This window comes from Rhinolophus ferrumequinum, chromosome 2 (assembly GCF_004115265.2).
Source record: "Rhinolophus ferrumequinum isolate MPI-CBG mRhiFer1 chromosome 2, mRhiFer1_v1.p, whole genome shotgun sequence".
Classification (NCBI taxonomy): Eukaryota; Metazoa; Chordata; class Mammalia; order Chiroptera; family Rhinolophidae; genus Rhinolophus; species Rhinolophus ferrumequinum.
Window position 1 is genome coordinate 13,765,986 of NC_046285.1, and position 23,863 is coordinate 13,789,848.

Sequence of the window (23,863 nt, forward strand, 5' to 3'; positions counted from 1 at the left end):
TTCACATCAAGGTGTATGAGTAATCAGCTGCAAAACAGAAAAGTATTCAGTAGATAAAAAATAACTACAGTAACAAATAGATTGATTGCAATATAGGCATGACATGTTCTGTCTTCTGAATTTCTCACAGCATTGTTAAGATGTAATTGATATGCCAGAGTTAAAATGTACAATTCAGTGTTTCATAGTGTAGTTACAGAGTTGTGCAGTCATCACCAAAATCTGATTGTAGAACATTTCATCATCCCAAAATGTAATCCTGTGCCCAGTAGCGGTCACTCCTCCATTCCCCTTACTTATCCCTTTTCAACCACTAATCTACTCTCTGTCTCTATAGATTTGCCTATTCTTTTCATACAAATGGAATCATGCAATATGTGGTCTTTTGTGTCTGGCTCCTCTCTCTCAGCATAATGTCCATGAGGTTCATTTATGTTGTAGCGTATATCAGCATTTTGCTCCATTTTATTATCGAATAACATCCCATTGTACAGATAGATCACATACCTTTTCAGATCTATTCATCCACTGATGCACCTTTGAATTGTTTCCATTTTGGGCTATTATGAATGGTGACAACATAAACACTTGTGTCCAAGTCCATATATGATTACATTTCTCTTGGTATATACCTAGGAATTGTTGAGTAATATGATAATGCTCTGTTTAACATTGAGATGAATGCCAAAATATTTTCCAAAGTGGTTATGGCATTTTATGTTCCTACCAGCAATATTTGGAAGTTCTAATTTTGTCCATGTCCTTGCCAGTTTCTCTCATATTCTCACCAGCACTTGTTTTCTTTTTTATTATAACCATTCTAGTGGGTATTAGTGGTATACCACTCTGGTTTTGATTTGCATTGTTTTTAATGACTAATCCTGTTTTGCATCATTTTAAGTGCTTTTGAGCATTTATATATTTTCCTTAGAGAAATGTCTTCAAATTCTTTGCCCATTTTTAAATTGGGTTGTCTTCTTATTATAGTCTTATTAGAGTTCTTTATAATTAGATATAAATTATGTATCATTTATATGATTTTTAAATATTTTCTGTTAATCTGTGGTTTGTTTTTTACTTTTTTAATGATGTCATTTGAAGCACAAAATATTTTAATTTTGATGAAGATTTCTTCTGAGTTTAAACTAACCATCTTTATGTTCTTTTATCTCAATCTCATCCAGCAGCACCAGACATGTATATAATTTTAATAATGTGACATATAGTAAAAAATTAATGGGTTTTAATAAATAAATCAATATTTTAGTATATGCTAAAATGTTCAACTGCATACATTATTAAATGTCAACCTGCCCCTTATTATTTCAAAATGCAAAATGTTTTAATCACATGGTAACAACTTCAGTGGAAACAACAAATTGTGTAAAAATAGCTACCTTAGTCATATTAGAGAATACATGTATCTGTGCCAGTGTGTGTCTGTGTTTTGAGAAGACCTAGATAATCTTCCCTGAGCTTAATACAATTAGTGCCAGCTTCTCCTTTATGCTCCAGATTTCTCTGTTATAATCTCTAAAAATCCATAAGGAAATATATAAGTATGACAGAAGAGCACATATTTTTTAAGCCCTCTCTGTATGTGATAGATCTTGTATATTGTATAAGTAATAGACATTTTAGTTATGGATACCTAGAAAAAATGTACTTTATAATCTTAATTAGAAACTATGTAGAATTATCTTTTGTTATTGTCATTTGTTGTTGTTTTTGTTGTAGAAGAATGACTATAACGGAAAAAAAAATAGATTACCCTCCCTTCCTCTGCTTAAGAGTCAAAGTTTCTTTATTTAGGGAAATAACTGTTTCACCCATTTCCATCAACTTCCTCAAAAAAGCAAGCTGAGAAAGGAAAACTGGTTATTTTTCATCAGTTCTTAATTATATTTAAAGTATACAACACAATGAAGAGAATTATTCCAGTGTCCTCTCAATAATAAATCTTTGAACAAATCCAGTTCAACAAGCACTTTTTGAGAACCAGTTTTGCTCTAGATGTTGGGAAGCCCTATATAAAGAGACACAGATCTACTTCAGAGAACCATGGAAATTCTTAATGACCGTACACAGGGATAAAAGCTCTAACATATATATAAACACCTTATAGACATATTTCTATCAGACAGGAGGTAACTCGATCATCAGACACCAAAAAAGGTATCACCACTCATTTACCACTCTATGAGTAAATGAGGAGGCATTATTATATTAGAACAGGAGAATCTTAGTGACAGCAGGGCTGCTGAGTCCAGTTTTATAATTTTATAAAAGGAAACCAATGCATATAAGTGGAACAATCTCCCCAATATCCCATGTCTTTTTATAGCATTAGAATTTTCTTACTTCAAATCTACTTTTAGTGTTTTCACTGTAAAGATGAACTGTAAACTGCAGGCAAATATTTAATCGAAAGGAAGGTCTTTGAATGGTGGAATTTCAACATAAAATCCTGGATAAGGCGTTTTCTTACTTCTTAAGGCAGACCATGTGATCAACCACATTTTTGTCTCCTGAGTACAATGTTGAGTAATACTTTAACAAAAACAAGACTAAGTTTATGATAGTTTAAGAGTAATTATGATTGGAATTGCATTGTTTTTAATTCCCTTTTTGGTATAATTTCACACAGACATATTGTTTCCTGCATATAATGGTTTCTCTTCTTCTGTTCCCATGAAGGGAACATAATGATCTCATCATTTTTCCAATGGCACAGTAGGAGTATTATCTATCTGCCATGCCTCTTCCATCTTTCTGTAGCTTTGACTGCATACAAAACTAACAAAACCAAGGAAATAGTTCTATTTTTAATAGCAGACTTTTTTTCTCCTCATTTTCAGCTGAAAAAGCCTAATCTGCTCTGTTGAGAGTTTTGAAGGGGCTTTTTTAAGCTGCTTCTAACTGTGGGAATTATTTGGATAAGAATCAAAGTCATTATGTTTATGAAGTTAATCACTTTAAACATCATTGAGTTAAAAAGAATAAATCAAATTAGATCCAAATTGCAGGTCAGTAGTCTGGTGGTTCTTTCAGAAGGACCTTGTCATATTCATTTCTATATCTCAAGAAGCTCTTAATTTCCAGTTTGTGGATCTTTCTCCCTCATCAGTTTGACTTCTGTGAGTCTCGAGTCCATGTTTTAATTTCTGTTTTTTCAAAGCAGAGCATCAATTCTGAAATACCCTTTCAATAGCTGTCTGCTGAATGATCAAATCAGTTGTTTTCATACATTTTTATTTTTAAAAAGAAAGTGTTTAACTATATCACAGGATATTGTTTCCCCTGAATTTGGAGTTACACGTAAGATAAGTATATATTTGAGAGGGAAATTAAGTCAGACTGGGGGTTGATGTTGGTTGTCAAAGAAATTACGACCAAATTTTTTTTTTTGGTGTCAAATTTTCAATTTGCTAAATGTGTATATTCTTTAAATTATCACATTGTTTGAGTTACAGGTATGTTGGAGTTCGAAAGGAGAAATAGCATTTTCCCCAACCCCTGTGATTAGATTTGGGGCTAAGTTAGGTGGTTTACCAATGGTTGGCAGGATTCAGTAACCAAACATATATGACATTTGTGCTGAAAACCCCATAGGGCTAATCTTGAAGCAACACTAGTTAGCAAATGCTACATTCTAAACATGATTGCTCTTATAATGACGGTGGGCAGAACTGATAAGAAAATGGCTGCTTCACCAAGAAAATAGCAATGAATCTCTTACTTAAAAATGTTCATTCTGCTTGTTTTGTGTGTGTGTGTGTGTGTATGTGTGTGTGTGTGTTTGTATTTGTGTGTGTGTGTTCTATTTTGATTGAAGGACAGAAAGAATCACAGACTCTTTGCCCCTTAAATATTACAGCTCCAGGAGTTGAAACCGTGCTCTGGTGAACTAGAATTTCAGAACTCAGCTAAATTCAGATCAGTCACTTAGCAGACTAAGCCCACTGAAGAAGATTCACTTTGAATTTTCAGTTTAAGTGGATTTTTTTTTTAATTGAAAAGGTAGCTATTAAGCATTTTATTTAAACATTTTAGTGAAAGTGATGATGTGAGGACCACATATGCACCCATTTTTTTTCAGTGTATTCTTTACTTAACAATGGTGCTTTATCATTGTGTATCTCTAAAACTTGAAAAATGCTTTAACATATATTAGTTATGTAATTGTTTCTGTGCCCTTGTAATATTAAGTAACTCGAGGCTTCGAAAGTTAAGGAGGCTAAACTGTAACTCAACTGAGACTGAACCTCTCATCATTTCACTTTTTCCTTAAGACAACACTTTTTTATTCATATTTCAGAAAATACAATTTTTAAAACTTCTATAATCCCATGGAATTGCAGCCAGACCTTATATAATCACAACTAGTAACAACCATATGGTTTAACTTGAAAATGACCAGCTGTCAAAATGTGCTCCAGAATTCAATGGTGTAGAACGCATACCCAATAAAAATCCCACCTAGTTTTTTTAGAGGTAACTTTCAGCATTTTCATTTTTGCTTCCACCTGTAACAACAAATTTCCTTCTGCAAAGAATGTATTGCAACTGCACAAAATCAAGTTAAACTTGTATAGTTATTAAGTAGGTCATTAGAATACACGGGTTGAAGGCAGTATACACTGAAGTGAGCGAGGCAATATTGTGTAGTAAACATTAGCTTCATAAAGTTCCTAAAACACTTAATTAATGAAAACCAAACATGGATAAAACCAATTTGCCCTGATTTACAGACTCCCTTCATCTGGAAACAGCTGCTTAATGTTCTTCTTAAAAACACAGCTTGCTTCTTTCAGTATTAACAAGCTATTATTGTGAGTTATGTCTTTCTTTCAGTATATAAATTCACTTAACGTGAATGCGGAGAAGTTTATAAAATACAAGCTTAATGTTGTTTTAACATATGCTGCAGTGATTTTTTTGAACACTGACAGTTTTGATGAAAGGTATCTCTCTTTGGGTCTCATAAATTTAACTTTTTGCTTTTGAGTCACCTTGTTTTATAATGTCAGAACAACTTCTGGTTTTCAAAAACTGTGCCCATTTGTGCAGACACAAACTGGTAGCATGGATGAGGATTCAAAGATCACGAGCTTTGGCATCAGAGCTGGACTTACTTTTTCATGACATAACCTCACACAAGCGTAACACTAATTCCAGAAAATCTTTGAGAGTTAGAAAGCTCTCAGGTGGGTAAAGAAATTCTTACTTGTTGAGACTTATCTGCGAAACTGGACTTAGCTGTACATAGAAATACACATGCTCATGGATTTGTCTACTTCAGAATCTAATTTCATGTATTTGCCTAGCTTAAACACCAAATACAGAAAAACGAGCCTGTGTTCCAGTGTATTTTGATTGAGATTATGTGTTTTTACATGTTTTGCCTTCACTTAAAAATATTTTAAAATGTTACAACTAAAGAAGAAAAATGCTGCCACTAAAGAAGTTAGAAGTTAACACATGAAAGAATCCTTTGTTTATGTTGTATTAAAACCTGGATAAATTTTTTTAAAGCTAAAATAACCATTTCTATCATTACCTTTTGTATTTTATCTCCTCAACTTTCCTAAAATAATGTTTATCCATTGCTTCTTCATTAAATTTCATACTTTATTTGACAGTGAAATATGTGAAGTAGATCCTACTGTCCTTTGCAGATCTCAGAACTAGTTCTTCAGGGAAACTTTATCTTTCCTTTCTAATTTGAAACTTCATCTCCACTCTAGGCTTTCTTAGTCCCTTCTCCATCTCATTCATAACATGTTTATGTTTGTTTTTTATGAATGTAACTTGACATTGTTTGGGTGATTATGAGATAATGCCCATCTTTCACCTGGACTCTAAGCATCATGAGGGCAGGGACTGACTCTTCTTTCACTCTCCATTTTTTATCCCTAGAGCTTAGCAAAATTTCTGGCAGTTTTAGTAGGAACTCAAAAAGTACTTTGTGTAAGTGAAGGTGGTAATGAATGGAAATGGGATGAGAATGGATATCCCTGACTAGTAGTACAATATATATAAAACCACAAAAGTAGGAATTGTTAAATACAGGAAAAGGTTAAACAGATGAGGAATGAAGCTGGAAAAATTGGCAGGCCTATGCCTTCTCAGGTTTTTGCGCTAATCCAGTGAATTGGAACTAAGTAAGTATCTTACATAGTAGGAGGTATTTTCAACAGGAGAAAGAATTGTCCCATTCTTCAGTTTTGAAATACCATGAGCAATGTGAACTCAGAATTGGAAGAGGATGTGAGAAGCAGGGAGGTGAATTTGAAAGCCATGGTATCACTCAGAAGATGGCCGATGAGGAACGAAATAGGGACAAGAGAAATGAGGGTGGAGCCATTGTGGTGCCTCAAATACTTCCGTTTAGTTTCAAAAGCGTTTTTGCTGTGTTTTTCAGGTGGACCGCCAGCCCCAGTTTATTCAAGGCTACCGAGTGATGTATCGTCAGACCTCAGGCCTGCAGGCTACGTCAACATGGCAGAATTTAGATGCCAAAGTACCCACTGAACGAAATGCTGTCTTAATCAATCTGAAAAAGGGGGTGACTTATGAAATTAAAGTCCGACCATATTTTAATGAGTTCCAAGGAATGGATAGTGACCCTAAAACAGTTCGTACTACTGAAGAAGGTCAGTATTCCAATTTCTAACATAAACCAAACTTATGTGATAATGAAACTAATTTCTGTGGAAGTTTTAGTTGATCATCTTTAGAAGAGTAACAAGAATGAATCTTGGAAATGTCATTTTTGTTGTTGTTGTTGTTGCTCTGAGAATGCCACAGAATCTGACAACTCAAAAAGAAAAAGAAAAACGACATTCAAGTAATTTTAATTTTTCCTAAGTAAACATTTGCCCCAAATCTCATCTGTCAGTACATTGGAATTTGACTATAATAATTTCCCATGTGTTTTTTATGTGGATTAGGCTCACTTGGCTTCATTTGAAGACAGGCTACTGGAGACTCAAGAGTACAGGCTGTTCATTGTCACTCTTTTTTTCTTTCTTTTCTTTTTTTTTTTTTTTGGTGTAGTAAAGCATGACATTTTCTTTCATAAGCCTCCTTCCCTGTGACCTCTGCCAGTCTAACTCGTAATTTCTAATTCAGAAGGCTATTTGCATGTTTGCAATAGCTTTCTTTTTGGTGTCATTTCCTCCCTTTCTCCCCTCTGGAACTTTTCTTGCCTACAGATATTTTAAAGTCAGCCTGCGATGGACATGAAATGAATGTAGGTCTCAACCAGTCCTTTTCCTAGTGTCTCCTCTTAGCTAGAGGCTTACCATAAATTGTGTCCTCAAAGTAAAAAAAAAAAACAAAAACAAAAAATGCCAAGTGTAATAAATTTTCCCCTTTTCTGCTTTTCTATTCATTTTATATACACAGCTCCTATAAAAAGCCTTTTTAAACATATTTTATATAAATTAATATAAAACAGCCTTAAGAAAATATACATAGGTTGCTCATGCCAACACATAGATAGATGTTCATATTTGACCAAGAACTTTTAAATTATGTGTGTTTTACAATAAGCAACACAGTGACAATGTTATCTTGACGTTGGTTTACAGTATGATTCACTGACATGGGCAGAAGTGCATATTTTTAAAGCCATCATTAATCTACTTTAAGGCTATGTAAAGAAAAAACTTCTAAAAATTAATAATGGTGTCTTCATCCCCATTAAATTTTACTGCATGTTGAAAATCTGTAGTACTAATCAGTGAGGTGGGTAAATTGAATACGTTTGAAGCATACTTCCAAAAAGCAACTTCACTACAGTTACAGTTTTCCTCTGGATGAGACTTTTGTCATTATTCGGTATAGTTCATCTCTGATTTCTGTGGCCTTCAGAAGGTAACAAATGGAACTCAGCTGGCCTGCATGTGGGAACGATGAGTGGTGATTTGGGTTCTTTCACATCTATAGAAAGAAGCTGAGCACAGAAATAATTGACCTGTCAGAAAGCAAGTATGGTTTTCTCCCCAAGCCAGCAGTAAGGCAAATGAGTAACCAGTTCTCAAAAGTTATTTTTCAATGCAGTCTACTTAATAACTACAAAACTGATAGACCAGTGGTTGGATTTATGTCATTGTGCCATGTTTTGGAACCTCTATGTTATCACATAGAGGAATAATGAAGAGTGGGATTGTGGTATGTCTGTGCCCCGTATCTCAATGCAGATGTGGCCGTACCTCTGAAATATATCATGACAAATTTACCAAAATGGAAGACTTGATTGATAGGCTTTTAAAATATCTTTTACAATTCAATTGTACATATTTTCAAAGGGCTAAATTGTGTAGAGTTATGAAAGCATTGACCTTTTTATGTAAAAAGTCTTTAACCACAAAAATCCTTTGAATTTTGTTTTAACTGTTAGTACTTTGATATTGATTTTCTTTCCTTTGGTTTAAACTCATAGATTCACTGAGAATTGATGTTTTCCAGCAAAATTAGTATTTCTTAGCTCTCAGATACATTGGATAGGAGATGCTGCAGTCTAAAATCAGAATTTTTTTTTTCTCTCATTCACCTTTTCTCAGTATGGTTATAGGAGAAACCATAAAGGAAGACAACTGTAAGACAATAAAATCTGTCAATTTCACATTTGACCAAACATGAACTGTTTTCATTTATATCTTCAGAGTTCCTTACACATCAATATAAAATAAGTCTTAAATCTTAAATTACGGGTCAGTTTATAAAAGACAATTATTTTTCCCAATATGAAAACAGAAATATTTTTTGTTGTTGGCAGTGAAATTTATAGCAGTGTTTCTCTTTTTATTTATTAAACAGAAACTAAAACAAAACAGAAAGGTTGTCAGTAATACCACAACTCAGAGATAATGACTGATAAAATCTGGAGTACATCTTCTCGGAATACTTTCGATAGCAGTAATTTTTTTTTTCCCCCAAAACGAGAGCCTATTAGAGTCAAAAGAATCAAAGTTGTAGAATTAGATATACTTGGGTTCAAATTCTACATTGTTGTTTGACTTAGTCTCTTACAGTAGGCTTTAATTTTCCTACCTGTAAAACTGAGATAAGAGCTGGTTTTACTTCTTAAGATTATTGTGAGAATTAAATCCTACGTTTAGCTCATTGCTGGGTATGTATATAAAGCACTCATTAGAACGTTGGCTGTTAAATTTATTATTGAGTGCACACTACCACAGCTGTTGTATTTGCTTTAAATCCAACCATTATATTTAAAAGACATTTTGTAAAAAACTGTCACTGTTGAATGCTCTATGCAAATTTAGATCTCTGGAAACCAGACCCTCATGCATCTTGTCTTCATATTCATATTCGGTAAGCAGCATTAATGCACCCCAAGACTTACAGTTTGTATTTATTCTGATGACTTCTTCTGCAGCACCAAGTGCCCCTCCACAGTCTGTCACTGTGCTGACCGTTGGAAGCCACAACAGCACAAGTATCAGTGTTTCCTGGGATCCTCCTCCGCCAGACCATCAGAATGGAATTATCCAAGAATACAAGGTAGGGCCTGAGTGAAGAAGGGTGGCTGACAGAGAAAGGTTGCCGGAGGAGTCTCAGTGTCGCATGGATGAGGCCCATCTCTAGTGTCCCTCTTATTGAACTTGAGTGTAAATTAATTTTTTTGTGTCTTTGTGTGACACGTAAAGAAACACTTGCATAGAGGATTAGAATGTAACTCCAAGGTCTCAGATAACACAAACTCACTTGACAAGTAAACCATGACAGTGAAGTGTGTTTTGGTATTAGATCTCTGTGTAACAGGCCTAAGGCAGCATTCTTTTCTTTTCTTTTTATTAAAGTTTATTGGTAACAATTATTGGTGACAATTATTAGTAAAGTTATTGGTAACAACTATTGGTGACAATTATTAGTAAAATTTCCTAGATTTCAGGTGTACAATTCTGTAATACATCATCTCTATATCACATTGTGTGTTCACCACCCAGAGTCAGTTCTCCTTCCATCACCATATATTGGACCCCCTTTACCCTCATCTCCCACCCCCAACCCTCTTAGCCTCTGGTAACCACTAAACTATTGTCTGTGTCTATGAGTTCTTGTTTTTTCATTTGTTTGTCTTGTTCTTTTGTTGTTTTCAGTTTCATATACCAGATATCCGTTTCATATACCAGATATCATATACCAGATATCAGATAAAAAGTTCTCGACTTTTTCTGTCTGACTTATTTTCCTTAGCATAATTATCTCAAGATGCATCCATGTTGTCGCAAATGACACTATTTCATCTTTTCTATGGCCAAATAGTGTTCTATTGAGTATATATACCACAGCTTCTTTATCCAATCATCTATCAAAGGGCACTTTGGTGGTTTCCATGTCTTGGCCACCGTAAATAAAGCTGCAATGAACATTAGAGCACATATGTCTTTATGGATAAATGTTTTCAGATTTTTGGGGTAGATACACAGGAGAGGGATTGCTGGGTCATACGGTAATTATATTCTTAATTTTTTGAGGCACCATTCTTAACCTGTTCTCAGAAAAAGCTGCTTTAGGGATTTAGAGAGTTGGGGTGCCAATAGAAACGTGGGTCATACCAGCTCTCACTCTAAGTTCTGCTTTTATCAATTTATTGAAGGTTTGTAAAGTATTTCATTGGGGGAAAAGGGAGCCATTGAAAATATAAATTTTGAAAAAACTGACTTACAAAAAATGACTGATTTTTCTCATTTTTCAATTGAACTTGTTGCTGTTTAGAGACAGTATATGTCCATTGTTTCCTCACCAGCATTTGATGTTTAAGAGACAGAAGATGTCCAACTTTTAGAAAAAAAGATTTTGATTAAGTGATGTAATTAGACCACATGGGAGAGTAAAACACCTCATTAAACCTTGTAAAAATGTTAATACCATGAGTTTTTGCTATTAATAAATATTTATAGAATTCTGACAATAACATACCAGATAAATCTATTAGAATAGAAAACTAGACACCCCACTTCAACCCAGAAATTAATACATGGTATATGAAATTAAGCTGAATAATATCACTCCAAACATTGAGGATTGAATTATATTATTTCTAAGACAAATTATAAAGTTTAAATGGAATTTTCTTAAGTTAATGGTTAACTTACTTCAGCAAGTGGGCAGAGTATGCAAAAGCACTTAAACTTACTCTCATCACGTTATAAAGACACGTGCAGAAGAAATACAAAAATGAGTGCTTTTGCAATAGCATAATTATGTAGATTCTAAAGTTTTACAACTGCAAGGACACATTGTTTTAAGAGCAAAAAATAATCCATGGTGTGTATGTGTGTGTGTGTAAGTGTGTGAGTGTGTATGTGTTTTAATAAAGTTAGGATTTTAACCTATATCATTTGGGGCTAAATATCCTAATCTTACATGTATTAAAAATTGATAATTTAAATTATAAACTTTTTCACTCATATGAGATTGTCGTATTTTTGTAGCAAAATATATATTTTGATAAGGGCTAAATATTCCTTAATTAATAACATGGGTATTGTAATATAAATAAAAGAAGAATACAATTCACAGGAATTATTTTAAAGAAAAAGGTTCAGGAACTTACCTGTTTCAGGAAAAACACCCTGTATGTTCCTACTTATGTGTCTGCATGTAGATTATAAAGTACTGTATAATATGAATACAAATATGTATGTAGAGCAGGATTCTTTTTATAATACATTTTACAGTAACAGTTTCCATATCCAAGAAGAAAGTATGCCTTAAAATTTGATTCTTACTCGAAGTAAAAGCTTTCCTTGCATCAGTGTTTAAAGATTTTCCACCACTTTGTTTTCATGCACGTATATGTGTGTAAATATGTTTTGATCAATATTAAGATTTATTACTGTCAATGTAAATATTCACTTTAATTTCATCTCAGTCAATACCTATAACTTAAGTCAATTAATCTTGTTAACTACTTCTGTGTACATTAATATTTTCTTGAAAATAATGAAATATAAATTATTTAGATATACACCTATATGCCTTGAATATTACAATTCACAATCACCACATTTTAATAGACTATGTACTTAATAATCTTGATAAATAAATTAAGCAGAGGAATTTATATATTTTAATCTGTGTGCTAATGCTGTTTTCAATCAAGGACCACTTCCCAGAGGTGTTAAGGGAATTACTGTGTTATGAGCATTCAGTGTTGATTGTCAGATATAAAGGAACATGGCATGGTTTTAGCTTTCCTTATTGTCTACCTTTTTGTCTACACACACACACACACACACACACACAGTGCAGAAATTGTGTTTCAGAAAATGTTATTTACAAAACTTCTGTAAGCCTAGGAAATAGATTTGTCACTACTAAAAAATTATGTATTATATTGATCTAATTACCAGAAAGGATAATATCTCTTATCATCTGTTGTTACTTACTTTACACTTCTGTAGATCTGGTGTCTGGGGAATGAAACACGATTTCATATCAACAAAACTGTGGATGCCGCCATTCGGTCTGTAATAATAGGGGGATTATTCCCAGGAATTCAATACCGGGTAGAGGTCGCCGCTAGTACCAGTGCGGGGGTTGGAGTAAAAAGTGAACCGCAACCAATCATCATCGGTGAGTAACAACCTATGTGGCCTGTGCTTCAGAATCAATCAGCTGGTAACAAGGCAGAATGTCTTTTGAATCTGTATCCTAAGAGTGGATGTACAGTAATGAGTGATTGGGAGGCCACGTCATATAGTCAAACGGGTTAGCGGACTAGATAGAGAGTTTCTTACAAAAACGATTTGCTCATGCCCTTACCACTACCATACACTTCTTAAAATTATAATCACTAAGTGTTTGACTTCTGAAAGTTTGTTTGAAAACTATTTTTAATCCATAGTTTTATTAGTAATTTTGATGTCATTGAAACATAACAGAAAATTAGGCAATTGAAGAAAGTGTATGTTTCATATCTAAGATATATGTTGTCTCTTAGAAAAATGTCAAAATTTAACCAGAAACAGGCCAAAAAGTGCTTTATAATCCAAATATACTATCCTAAAGAAGAAATCCCTATTAAATCTACTATCATCATTTTAGAAAATTGTTCCCTATCACCATGGGTTATGTTTGCCTGTTCTTGAAATATATGTAAATGGAATCATGCAGAATACAATATTTGTTTGTCTGGCTTCTTTCCTTAAACGTAATGTTTTTGAGATTCACCCATAATACATTCTGCAACTTATGTTTTATTTCTGAGCAGTATTCATTTGTGTGAATATATCGTATTTTGTTTTTCTGCTTTTCTCTTCAGAGAATGAAATTCTTGTTTAAGCATTTTTGAGCACATATGTTTTTATTCCTTTTGGAGAAATATCTAGACATAGAATTTTTGCTATAGTTGCTATAAGGTTGCTATAGTTTGACTTTATAGAATTTAGTTTTTCAAATTGTTGTATAATTTTATATTCTCACTAGCAAAGAATGATTTCTAGTATTTCTACATTGTCACCCACATTTGATGTTGCCAGTCTTTAATTTTAGCGATTCTAGTAGTAAGTATAAGAGAAAAGTACCTCACCTCAGTTTTCTTTGATGAGTACTGATGTTGAATAACTTCACATGTGTGTTTTAGACATTCACAGATTTTCTTTTGTAAAATTTTAAGTCTTTGCCTTTTTAAAATCATGTTGTTACTGTTAAGGAAGAGTTATATATACATTCTAGATACAAATTCTTTGTCATATGTTTGTATTGCAAATATTTTCTCGTAGTCTATGACTTCTTTATTCAGTTTCTTAATAGTGTATTTTGATGAACAAGTGTTTTAAATTTGGTGATTATAATTTATCAAACGCTTCTTTTATGTTTTGTGTCCTACCTCTAAAGAGCGAAGATATTTTCTTCTATAAGTTTTATGATTTTAGCTTTTATGCTTAGGTTTATAATTCATCTGCAAGTAATTGCATATGGTTTGAAGGTTGAGGCATATTTATTTCCAAATGTATATAAAATTTTGCAGGCATCATTTATTGATACATCATTCACCAGTTAATCACATAATTATGGATCCATTCCTGGATTCCCTATGTTGTTCCATTTGTTTATATATCTGTCTATAGGTCAAACCACAGTCTTGATTACTGTAGCTTATAGAAAGTCGTGAAATCAGGTTAATGTGAATACTCCATCATTTTCTTCTCCAAAGAAGAAAATTGAGGTTTCAGTGAAAACCCTAATGTGTTTATCTAGTGCCTCTAACTTGATGAAATTAAAATTTCAAACACAATCGTCTCTGCAGCGGACATCACCTGAAAAAGTCTGCTTAGTCTTTTTAGTCTTCTAGCTTTTGGTTTTCACCAGATCCTTGGAATCTTCTTTCTGCATGCATAGTTTAGAGTTCACCCTAGGATTGGGGTGGAGGGGTGGGGTGGGGGAGATTTTTATACAAATGTGGGAACGTCACTCCTCTGCAGCCTCCTCTTTCTCATGGTTTCTTTTTTAAGTATCAGTTACTCTGACAACTCTGAATTCTATCCTCTGACATATCATATCAACAAGATTGAGTTTTTCAGCTTGGGTTCTAGCTGCCTAAAGATCCTGAAGGGACAAAAGCGCCCTCCTAATGCAGATTTTCCTTGGTGTGGTTCTCTTCTTTCAAGAGGCAAAATCTTCAGCTCTCCCTGCTTTTATTTGCTTGCCAATGTCTTTAACTTTTAAAAATATTCTCCTTGAAATTTACATATTTTAAAAGCACTTGTCTAGAGATTGGTACAAGTGAATGTGCCATTCCCATGGTTTTCTGCTTATTTTCTGAAGTGATGCGCACAGCATACTGCCAATTTCTGGAAAATTGTTTCTTATTACAAAGTACTTATCATATATGGAGAGATTTAATATTCAGTCATAATTGTAATTTTTTTCAGATTCTCCAAGTTTTCTTTCTTGTATATATTAAAAGCATTAAAGAGAAAAATTTATAGCATTAACTTTCCTCTAAATTGCCTTCCCTTTCTTAATTAGTCATACAGACTGAATTAATTTCTTAACCTGAGGGAAACCTACAATCTTTCCCTTCTGAGATTTTTCTAAAATAAATTGTAATAAGAATGAAATACAAGTAAATCCAAAAGGATTTAACTGGCATTTATAGTATTTAGATATAAGCCATTAACTTTTAACTTAAAAAAACTATATATAACACATATTTAAAAGGTATAGTTTTCTATGAAAGCTTCTAGATAAGTAAACAAAGCTTTGTTTTACAATCTCTCTAGTACATATATGAAATAGATTGACTGAATATATTTTTTAACTCAAAGACAAGTAAGATTGCCAAATATCTACATTTTCCTTTTTTATACTCTTTAATAATAAATATAATTCTCAAACATGGGAAAGTTCTGTGGTTGTTGTTTTGTAGTTATTACCTATTTGCTTCACCATACTTTAGGGATTTATTGCACTGGAAGGCAAGTAAATAATTGCAAGAATACCATTTCACCAAGCTCATGTCATGACAGTTAAAAACTGAAGAATTATATAGTAACTTAAAATAATACATTTAATTTTGATTATTTTAAATCAAATGGAAAATTTGTCTTAACTCTTGTGTTATTTTAAAAAAAAAAGGCTAGGTCTTCAAACAAACAAGTACCTTTTAAGTTGTAGTTTAGTGTATCATACAACTGTTTTTAAATGTTTCTATGAAATACAAAATAATTTAATAAATGATTAGGAGATTTCATCTCTTATTCATGCAGTTAGAACATGCACTATCCAAATTGTCATCATAGAAAATGGAATCACTTGAAATAAACACACATGCGCACGCACACACACGAGCACAATTCAACCAGGAAAAAGCTATTTGTCCTGAGAGATTTATTTCCATTTAATATCTACTGTTGTAGTGAAGAAGCCCTTAATTGTTTCTTTAATTACCCCTGCATATCTACCTTAACATCTTGTCTGATAACCTTATCTACACAGTGTTTTTCCTTAGTTGAAAAGTGATTTAGTGATGGCTAATCTCCTTTTCTATTTCAATTTATGCTTTCCCTATTGTCTATTCAGTACTGGAAACAGCACTTGAAGTGATTCAAGCTCTACCTCATTTCCCCTTGGCTTTAATTAAATCATGTATTGGCATTTGATGTAATTTATAGCTAATAATTTTAGATTTGTCTTCTGCCAGACCAAGAACTGTTTCATCTATTCCTTCTCAGTTTAGGTTTCATTCCAGAAAGTTCCATTAAGGGACCATTAATTAAAATATTGTATAAACATAATAACCTTACACAGGCTTAAAAGTAATATTCTTTTTCTGTCTGTAGCTTCTACTTATAAGATGAGTTTACATCAAAGAGTCTGTAGTTCTATCTTGTTGCACTTACAGACACACAAATGCAAACTAATACATTTACGTATATAGGCATCAAACAGTATGCCATATAACAAATATAGAGTGACTTAAAAATTTTAGTACTATTACTTAATAATATAGCTGTTGTTTGTTAAATCATTTGGCTATTTTACGCTTACCATATATAGTTGATAATAATATGTGGAACAGCTGCAAACTTTCACAGTAATAGGTACAATTGAATCTGATGTGTCTAATTAATTTTTCGTCCAACAAATTAGTTTTGTTCTTCATTACTCTCCAATGGGAGGAAGACATTATAGTTCATTATATATTTTGTCTGCAAGAACAATGGAGCATTACAGGTCACACACATTCTTTGTCTATGCTCTAATTAGTCCAACTGATGACACTGTTTCAAAAATTCCAGCAGCATAAGAAATAGTAATACACCTAGGGTAACATGAATATTGCACTATATTACATATAATATTTTATGGACCTTTTACACAAATGAAGGAGAAAATTTCTTCCCTCTTTGTTTTATATGGTGTTTTTCTTTTTGTTTTTTGTTTTTTTTAGTAACTACTATGTTTGCCCGAAAGTAAGATCTAACCGAAAAATAAGCCCTAACATGATTTTTCAGGATGACTTCCCCTGAACATAAGCCCTAATGCGTCTTTTGGGACAAAAATTAGTGTAAGACCCGGTCTTATTTTCGGGGAAACACGGTAGGAAAATCATTAGATACGTGTATGTCACATATTGAAAACATGAGCTCATTTTAAATACATTTTTGACTATGTTTATTGTTATAATAATTAAGAACAGATAGATTGGAGAAATGAACCAGGTTTACTACATAAGTGAATCTGGTTTTTAAACCTGGAATTTAACACAAAAAACACTTCAGAAATGAAATATAAGTATGTATAAGAAAATGCTAACAACTATGACAAACAAGCCTGCATTCTGATTGGCTTAACAAAATAAAAAATTCTTATTTGTAGCCCAGTCTCATATGGGTTAGAATAATGGAGGATAAGATTTCTAGTTCATACAGTTTTTCAGGGAACTTCAATCCTTCCAATCAATGGCTCTGCCATCTCTTAGGGGGTCAGCATCCTTCCAATTTTGTCACAGCGGAGTATGGTCAGGTCTGGAGGTTGTAAACATTACTTGTGCCTATGCATCAGTGGTCAATACTCAGTCACTTTATTACACTCAACTATAAGGAGTCTGGAAAATGTAGGCTAATTTTCTGCCCTGGAAAAAAAGAGGAAGTGTGGTAAACAACTCACTTGTAGTTTGCAGAACTCTCACATCTAAACAATTTACACCTTACATCCCTGAAGTTACCAGAGTGGCTCTCAAAGTAACCCTTAGCCTTAAATTGGCCATAATTTTGAGTCACAAACTACCGTGTTACTATTTACCTCTTCACATATGTCATCTCTTACAATCCTCCCAAATATATGAAATAGTACTGCTGTCAGCTAACAGAAACAGATCCTCAAAAAGATTAAGTGCCCCACGTAAGCTTACTACTTTAGTTAGGAAATGGCAGAGATGGGTGTTCAAACATGGAACTTTGAAATCTCTGCTCTTTCTAATATTTTTCAGTGCCATGACAACGAAAACAATAAAAATCATACATTCTTTTGATGAGATATGCTGAAGTGTTCCATTTATATTTTGATTACAATTTAATTTTAGTCTTTGATCATTCACTAATGAGGTATGATTTTGACATCAGAAATCTTACTTCTCAGTGTCTAAATTCCTTAATCTGTTAAATAAACACCTAAATCTTTGCTCTTCAGTGGTATTATGATTCCATGAGTTTTAAGCCTATTTAAAAATGTGGATTAAGATTTTCTTAATTATCTCTCAGTGGTCTAAATTATCAAAAAAATGATTACTTCTAGTATAATCTTAGTCCAGGTCTAAATGCATGTTTTAACTATGTAGACTTTAGAATTACTTTTAAAGTTATCTTTTGAATTAAATTTTAAGTGGATTTTCAAATTAGTTTCAAATACTTTAAGGGAACATACGAGTTTTATATTTTCATGACATTTTAATTATAGATACTAACATTTATGAAAGGATGTTTACATAAGTTTGTTGTTTTATACAGTTGTTTTAATACATTCCAGAAAATTAATGGATGTTTGATGAAAATAAGTTCCTTGGTACAATAATATTAAGTTACATATTTTTAAATCATGAACATTTTAATTTGGAAAGAGGAAAGACAATTTGTAAACACTCTGGGCTGCATGTTGCAGGGTTTTTTTATTTTTTTGTTCTGTTTTGGTTTTGTTTGTTTGTTTTAATTTTAACAAGATTGTATCAAAACCCACTTTATCTAACTGAAGAAAAGTTACTGTTATCTCAACTCCTAGCATTTATGTTAGTACTCATTTGTAAGGCAATAAATCATCAAGCAGTTTGAATATGTCCATTGTGAACCAACACATAAAGGCGCAATGTTCTTAATCACATTTCAAACTCATAATTTGATTCTTCTTCTTAAACTCATAAAATATGCTCATCGATAATTGTGACAGACTCAGGAGAAAACAAATATTACCTGCTTTCAAAGGAATTTTCTAATTTTCTGTGCCTTTCCTGCACCATGCATGTATTGCTGTGTTTATTTTTTTAATGATTACTAAAACTATCGTTTCTTCTATAGGGGGACGTAATGAAGTTGTCATTACTGAAAACAATAACAGTATAACTGAACAAATCACTGATGTTGTGAAGCAACCAGCCTTTATAGCTGGTATTGGTGGTGCCTGCTGGGTAATTTTGATGGGTTTTAGCATTTGGCTGTATTGGCGAAGAAAGAAGAGAAAGGGACTCAGTAATTATGCAGGTAAGAGACTAAGCTAAGAAAATCTCTTATCTTTAGGAAAGCCATGAGATGAAAGAAGGAATGGAATGGAATGGAATAACAAGTGAGCAAATGAGTGAATGTTTTGGGCTTGCTTTAAACATCTGTTCTGTAAAATGCAATTATAAATGACATGTTTTAATGCATTTCTCTTCACCATATCACATTATGACCATAAGGCAATGTTTTTCTTGTATCTTCAATGAAGCATAACAAGAGTGCACACTGATAAATGCTTAATCGTTTTTCTCAACTAATTCTTCAAAACACAGGAACACACACACACACACACACACACACACACACACACACACACACAGACTTAGCATGCTATGAAGCCATTGTTTGTGAAGTAGATTTAGGCAAGAGTATTACTAAAATGCTCAAGAAAAAAAGGAAATATTTGAAATATAGCATTTAGTATTTGATGATTCTGATTACAATAAGAAATGTTCCAGATGTAAAATAAAACAAGCAAAAAAAAAAATCTCACCAGAATTAATAAAACTGATGATGCATGAATTAAGAATCCTTAAATAGGATGTCTACGTATTTCAAGGTGACCAATCAGCATTTTAGATAGAAGAAAATGAAGCAGAAGAAGAAAAAGAAGACCCTAGATGTTCAAACTATTTTTTTAAAATGTTTTCTTCTTAAAATCAAAAACAGAAATTCAAAGATGTCAAAAAGTGTGGCCTTTAAAATATTTCTAAGGGAGGAAGGGGGGGGAGAGAGAGAGAAAGAGAGAGAGAGGAATTATCAAGTCACTGATTGAAAGAATGAACTCAATACTGAAGCTATGTTCCATAACAATTTTAATCGCAATTCATTTTAAGTGTTTTCTCGAACAACAATCATAAAACGAAATTGTCTCACAGTATTTCACACTTTATAAAATGTATAAGGCAACCATTTTAATTCAACAGCAACTTACAAATACTTCAGAATTTTTTGAGACATTTGGTTCAATCTTCTGTAACCTTGGTAAGAAACATAAATATCTTAACTGATTTTGACAGAGGTTTTACCGCTTAATAAGCTTATAAGCTTCTGTAGTTTGTAGGCTTCTAAGCTCCTGAGAGTGTCAAAAGAGTGCAAAATGGAAGGATCGCACCCACTTGGTTGTCTGGCTTGTTATTTGACAGCATTTAAATATGCTCATTTGATTATAGCATAGTGGCTCATGTCCATATCTTATGAAAATAAAGGTTAAATTCCCAGGACTAGAGAAAGTAGTATAGTGAATCCCCTGAAAAGAGGCTTCCGTGCATTTATGATCTGCTATCCTTCTGTCATTCTCAATTTTCATTGGTTGTTGATGCATTTTTCCGTATGCTTTTTCATCCGAGTACTGTAGCAGCACACTACTGAGAGATTCTTCCAAGAAAAGTATGCTGGGCACTATGGTAACTGCTGAGTGTCAGAGTCTTGAACATTAATGATACCTTAATGTACCTTCTTGATTTGCAGTCTAGTCCTCTTCCTTCATTCCTTGAAGGTATTGTACATCGGCCTATCTGCTTAATCAACTCATATAAACACACTCATATAAACCAGATAAAACATAAGGCAGAACTGATTTAATTCAAGGACTATTTTGTGTTCATCCCTGTGCTTGACTTTCGTGAAAACAATAAAACAATGACTGTACTATTTACTGTAAAGTTCTAAGATATATGCATTTGGACTGTTGCATGAGTACTCTCCATACTTCTTCATTCACTCACTCCTTATAAATAACACCACTTTTATAGTTAGTAGATTTGTGCTTATTAGTGAAATTGTGTCAGACAGACTTCGTTTCCAACAGGTCTTTTTAAAACTTAACGCATTTCATTTGAAATTTTGTTGGTCTTTGAGCTTGACAAGAACAGTGCATTTCTTATTATCGTTTCTCAGAGTGATGGATATCCATCTGCTTATAGAAGAACTGCTAACTCAGAAGGTGCTATACCCTTCAAACATTTTGGAATAAGGCCAAAAGAGAGCAGCTTTTCAAAACCTTTATACTTAATTGATAGATGGCTGACTCTCAGAATGGATTCACCTTCAACTACTAATAATTTGCCTTCCAGCAACTGCTGTTCCATTCTTCTAGGTGAGAAGCAAATGAAAATTGAAACCACAGGTACCTAGCGTTACATATCTGACTTGGTGATATTTTCTATACATTTTCCTCTGTAAATATCCTATATTCCACCAGTTAAAAGTTGTATATTCTTGTCCTTATACAACTTAGATAATATGGAGAATTTAATAGAAATGATTAATAGATTATTTAGCATAAGTTTAAATTTCTGGTATTTCATGCATGAGTTAATGATCCATTTTAAGAGCACAGAGATTTCATACATGGCTATTTTTCTCTAAAGTGTGTTATAAAAATTATAGAGAATATACTCTATTTGTATTGGTTCTGTTTATGTTTTGATTGTCATAAAAAATTTCTCTGGGAATCATAAATTTCACAAGTAAGAAAACCATGTGATTTTACTAGCAAGATGAAAGTCCTAATATTTCCACTTTCTCGCTACGTGGTAATGTCTATATAGTGTCAAAATTTTATTGTTGATTCATGATAGCAAAATAACTTTTTCCAGATAAACAAAAAGTCTACTTTGGGATAAGTATTTCAATTAATTTATAACACAAGACACTTCATTTATTTCAAGCCCCAAGAGTGATGTTGGATTGTACTTAAATATCTGATGCAAGTTACATATATTAAGAGACATGCATTTTAATAAAGCTAGACCTACCCTGAGTAGAATTGTAAAGCAGATACAATTTGGTTTCAGCTTTCCCTTTTTTCCTCATTTCAAGTTTCTCTCTCTCTCTCTCTCTCTCTCTCTCTCTCTCTCTTATTAGTTTCAGGTGTACAAAACACTGTAATAGGTAGACATTTATACCCCTCACAAAGTCATAATCCCCCTCCCCCAATCTACTACCCCTCTGACATCGTATATAGCTGTTACAATTTCATTACTCTATTCGCTATGCTGTACTCTACATCCTGTAACCATATATATATATATATATATATATAAAATTATAGTTGACATTCATTATTATTCAGCTTCAGCTTCAGGTGTACCCTGCAGTGGTCAGGCACCTACACCGTCCATGAAGTGGTCTCCCTAGTAAGACAAGTGTCCATCTGACCCCCTACAAAATCTTTACAACATTATTGATTGTATTCCCCAAACTCTCTTTTGCATCCCCATGGCAATTTAGTGGTTACCGATTGTGCTTTCTAATCCCCTCACCTTCTTCCTCACCTCCACCCCTCTCCCATCTAGCAACACTCAGTTTTTTCTCTATATCCCTGAGACTGAGTCTGGTTAGTTTGTTCATTTCTGCCATAAAACTAAAGTCGTACCATTTGCAATGATATGGATGGACCTAGAGAATATTATGTTAAGTGAAAGAAGTCAGGTGGAGAAAGACAAATACCATATGATCTCACTTATATGTGGAATCTAAAGAATAGAATAAATGAACAAACTAACCAAGTTTCTTTTTAACCACTAGAGGTAGAACAGGGAATATTTTAACTAGTGGTAAGATACATAAATACCTTGCAGGTTAGAAATTCTAACTCTCATCACGATGCTTTTCCCTCACCCTATGTAGATAAAAACTTACTCACTGATTTTTATTGTGGTGAGTGTTTGACTCTCTGTCATGTGAAAACTCATAATTGAATACTTAGAAGAAAGGGGGGAAACCTGTTTCTCTGTATTAATATTTTTCTTACAGAGATTTGACATATTTATCATAGAGCAGTAGTGGATTAACACTTTAGGTGGTAAAAGTAACGATCAAAAATCAAATGCAAACTTATACACTTAAATGACCTGAAAGGAGAATTGGGCTGAACATGTTTCGCTTCTGAACATAGCAGAAATTAGAAATTTCCCTAGGACAACATTACACATTCACTTCCTATTCATTTTATCCCTGTTTATCCTTCATTTAAATTCTTCCGACACAAACGTGCACCACAGGTTTGCATGTGGTACTAAGAGGGGCAGCTAGAACAGCAAAGGTATCTTCATTTCTCATATTCTACATGAAATCATTTTATATAGTCCTAGAGCAACCTGCAGTGTTATTTTTTCTTAATCTTAATCTTCATTGAGCATTAACAGTCTACTTGTCACTGCATGTAACATCCCTCAGTGCTAGAAGAATTCAATACCTTTGTTGAAGGGTGAAAGGGTGTTAAAGGGTGAAATAAAATTGTAAAGAGATTTGGACAGAAAATATTAAGTGATTTTTTTCGAATCGAGAGAAGGTGTTTGATCATATATATGTTTAAGTGTTTGCGAATAGAAAAGTGAACAACATAAACTTGAATACAAGACATGTAGCTTCCATGAATATTCTATATAGCAACATATAAAATATATGTAAAATATATTATTTATATTAATATGGAATATAAATGTTATAAATATAAAATATATATTCAAATATATTGCATAAATTATATACATATTCATATTTCAATCTACGTGAGCACTGCATGACTCTTTTCAAATTGATGTTGTTCACTTTTCTATTCACAATTTTAATGCATCAACTTCTTAATGAAAGTAAGTATATTT

General features: G+C 33.0%; 1 protein-coding gene across 11 annotated transcripts in view; it reads left to right on the top strand.

Annotated features, from left to right (window-relative positions):
• Positions 1-23,863, top strand: part of ROBO2 (roundabout guidance receptor 2) — a 1,653,426-nt gene that overhangs the window by 1,574,831 nt on the left and 54,732 nt on the right. For all 11 annotated transcript variants that reach the window (XM_033131291.1, XM_033131233.1, XM_033131225.1 and 8 more), the window contains 4 exons: positions 6,425-6,656; positions 9,407-9,531; positions 12,441-12,612; positions 19,053-19,235. In XM_033131291.1, the coding sequence (XP_032987182.1) occupies positions 6,425-6,656; positions 9,407-9,531; positions 12,441-12,612; positions 19,053-19,235 (712 nt within the window). The remainder of the gene's footprint in view (positions 1-6,424; positions 6,657-9,406; positions 9,532-12,440; positions 12,613-19,052; positions 19,236-23,863) is intronic.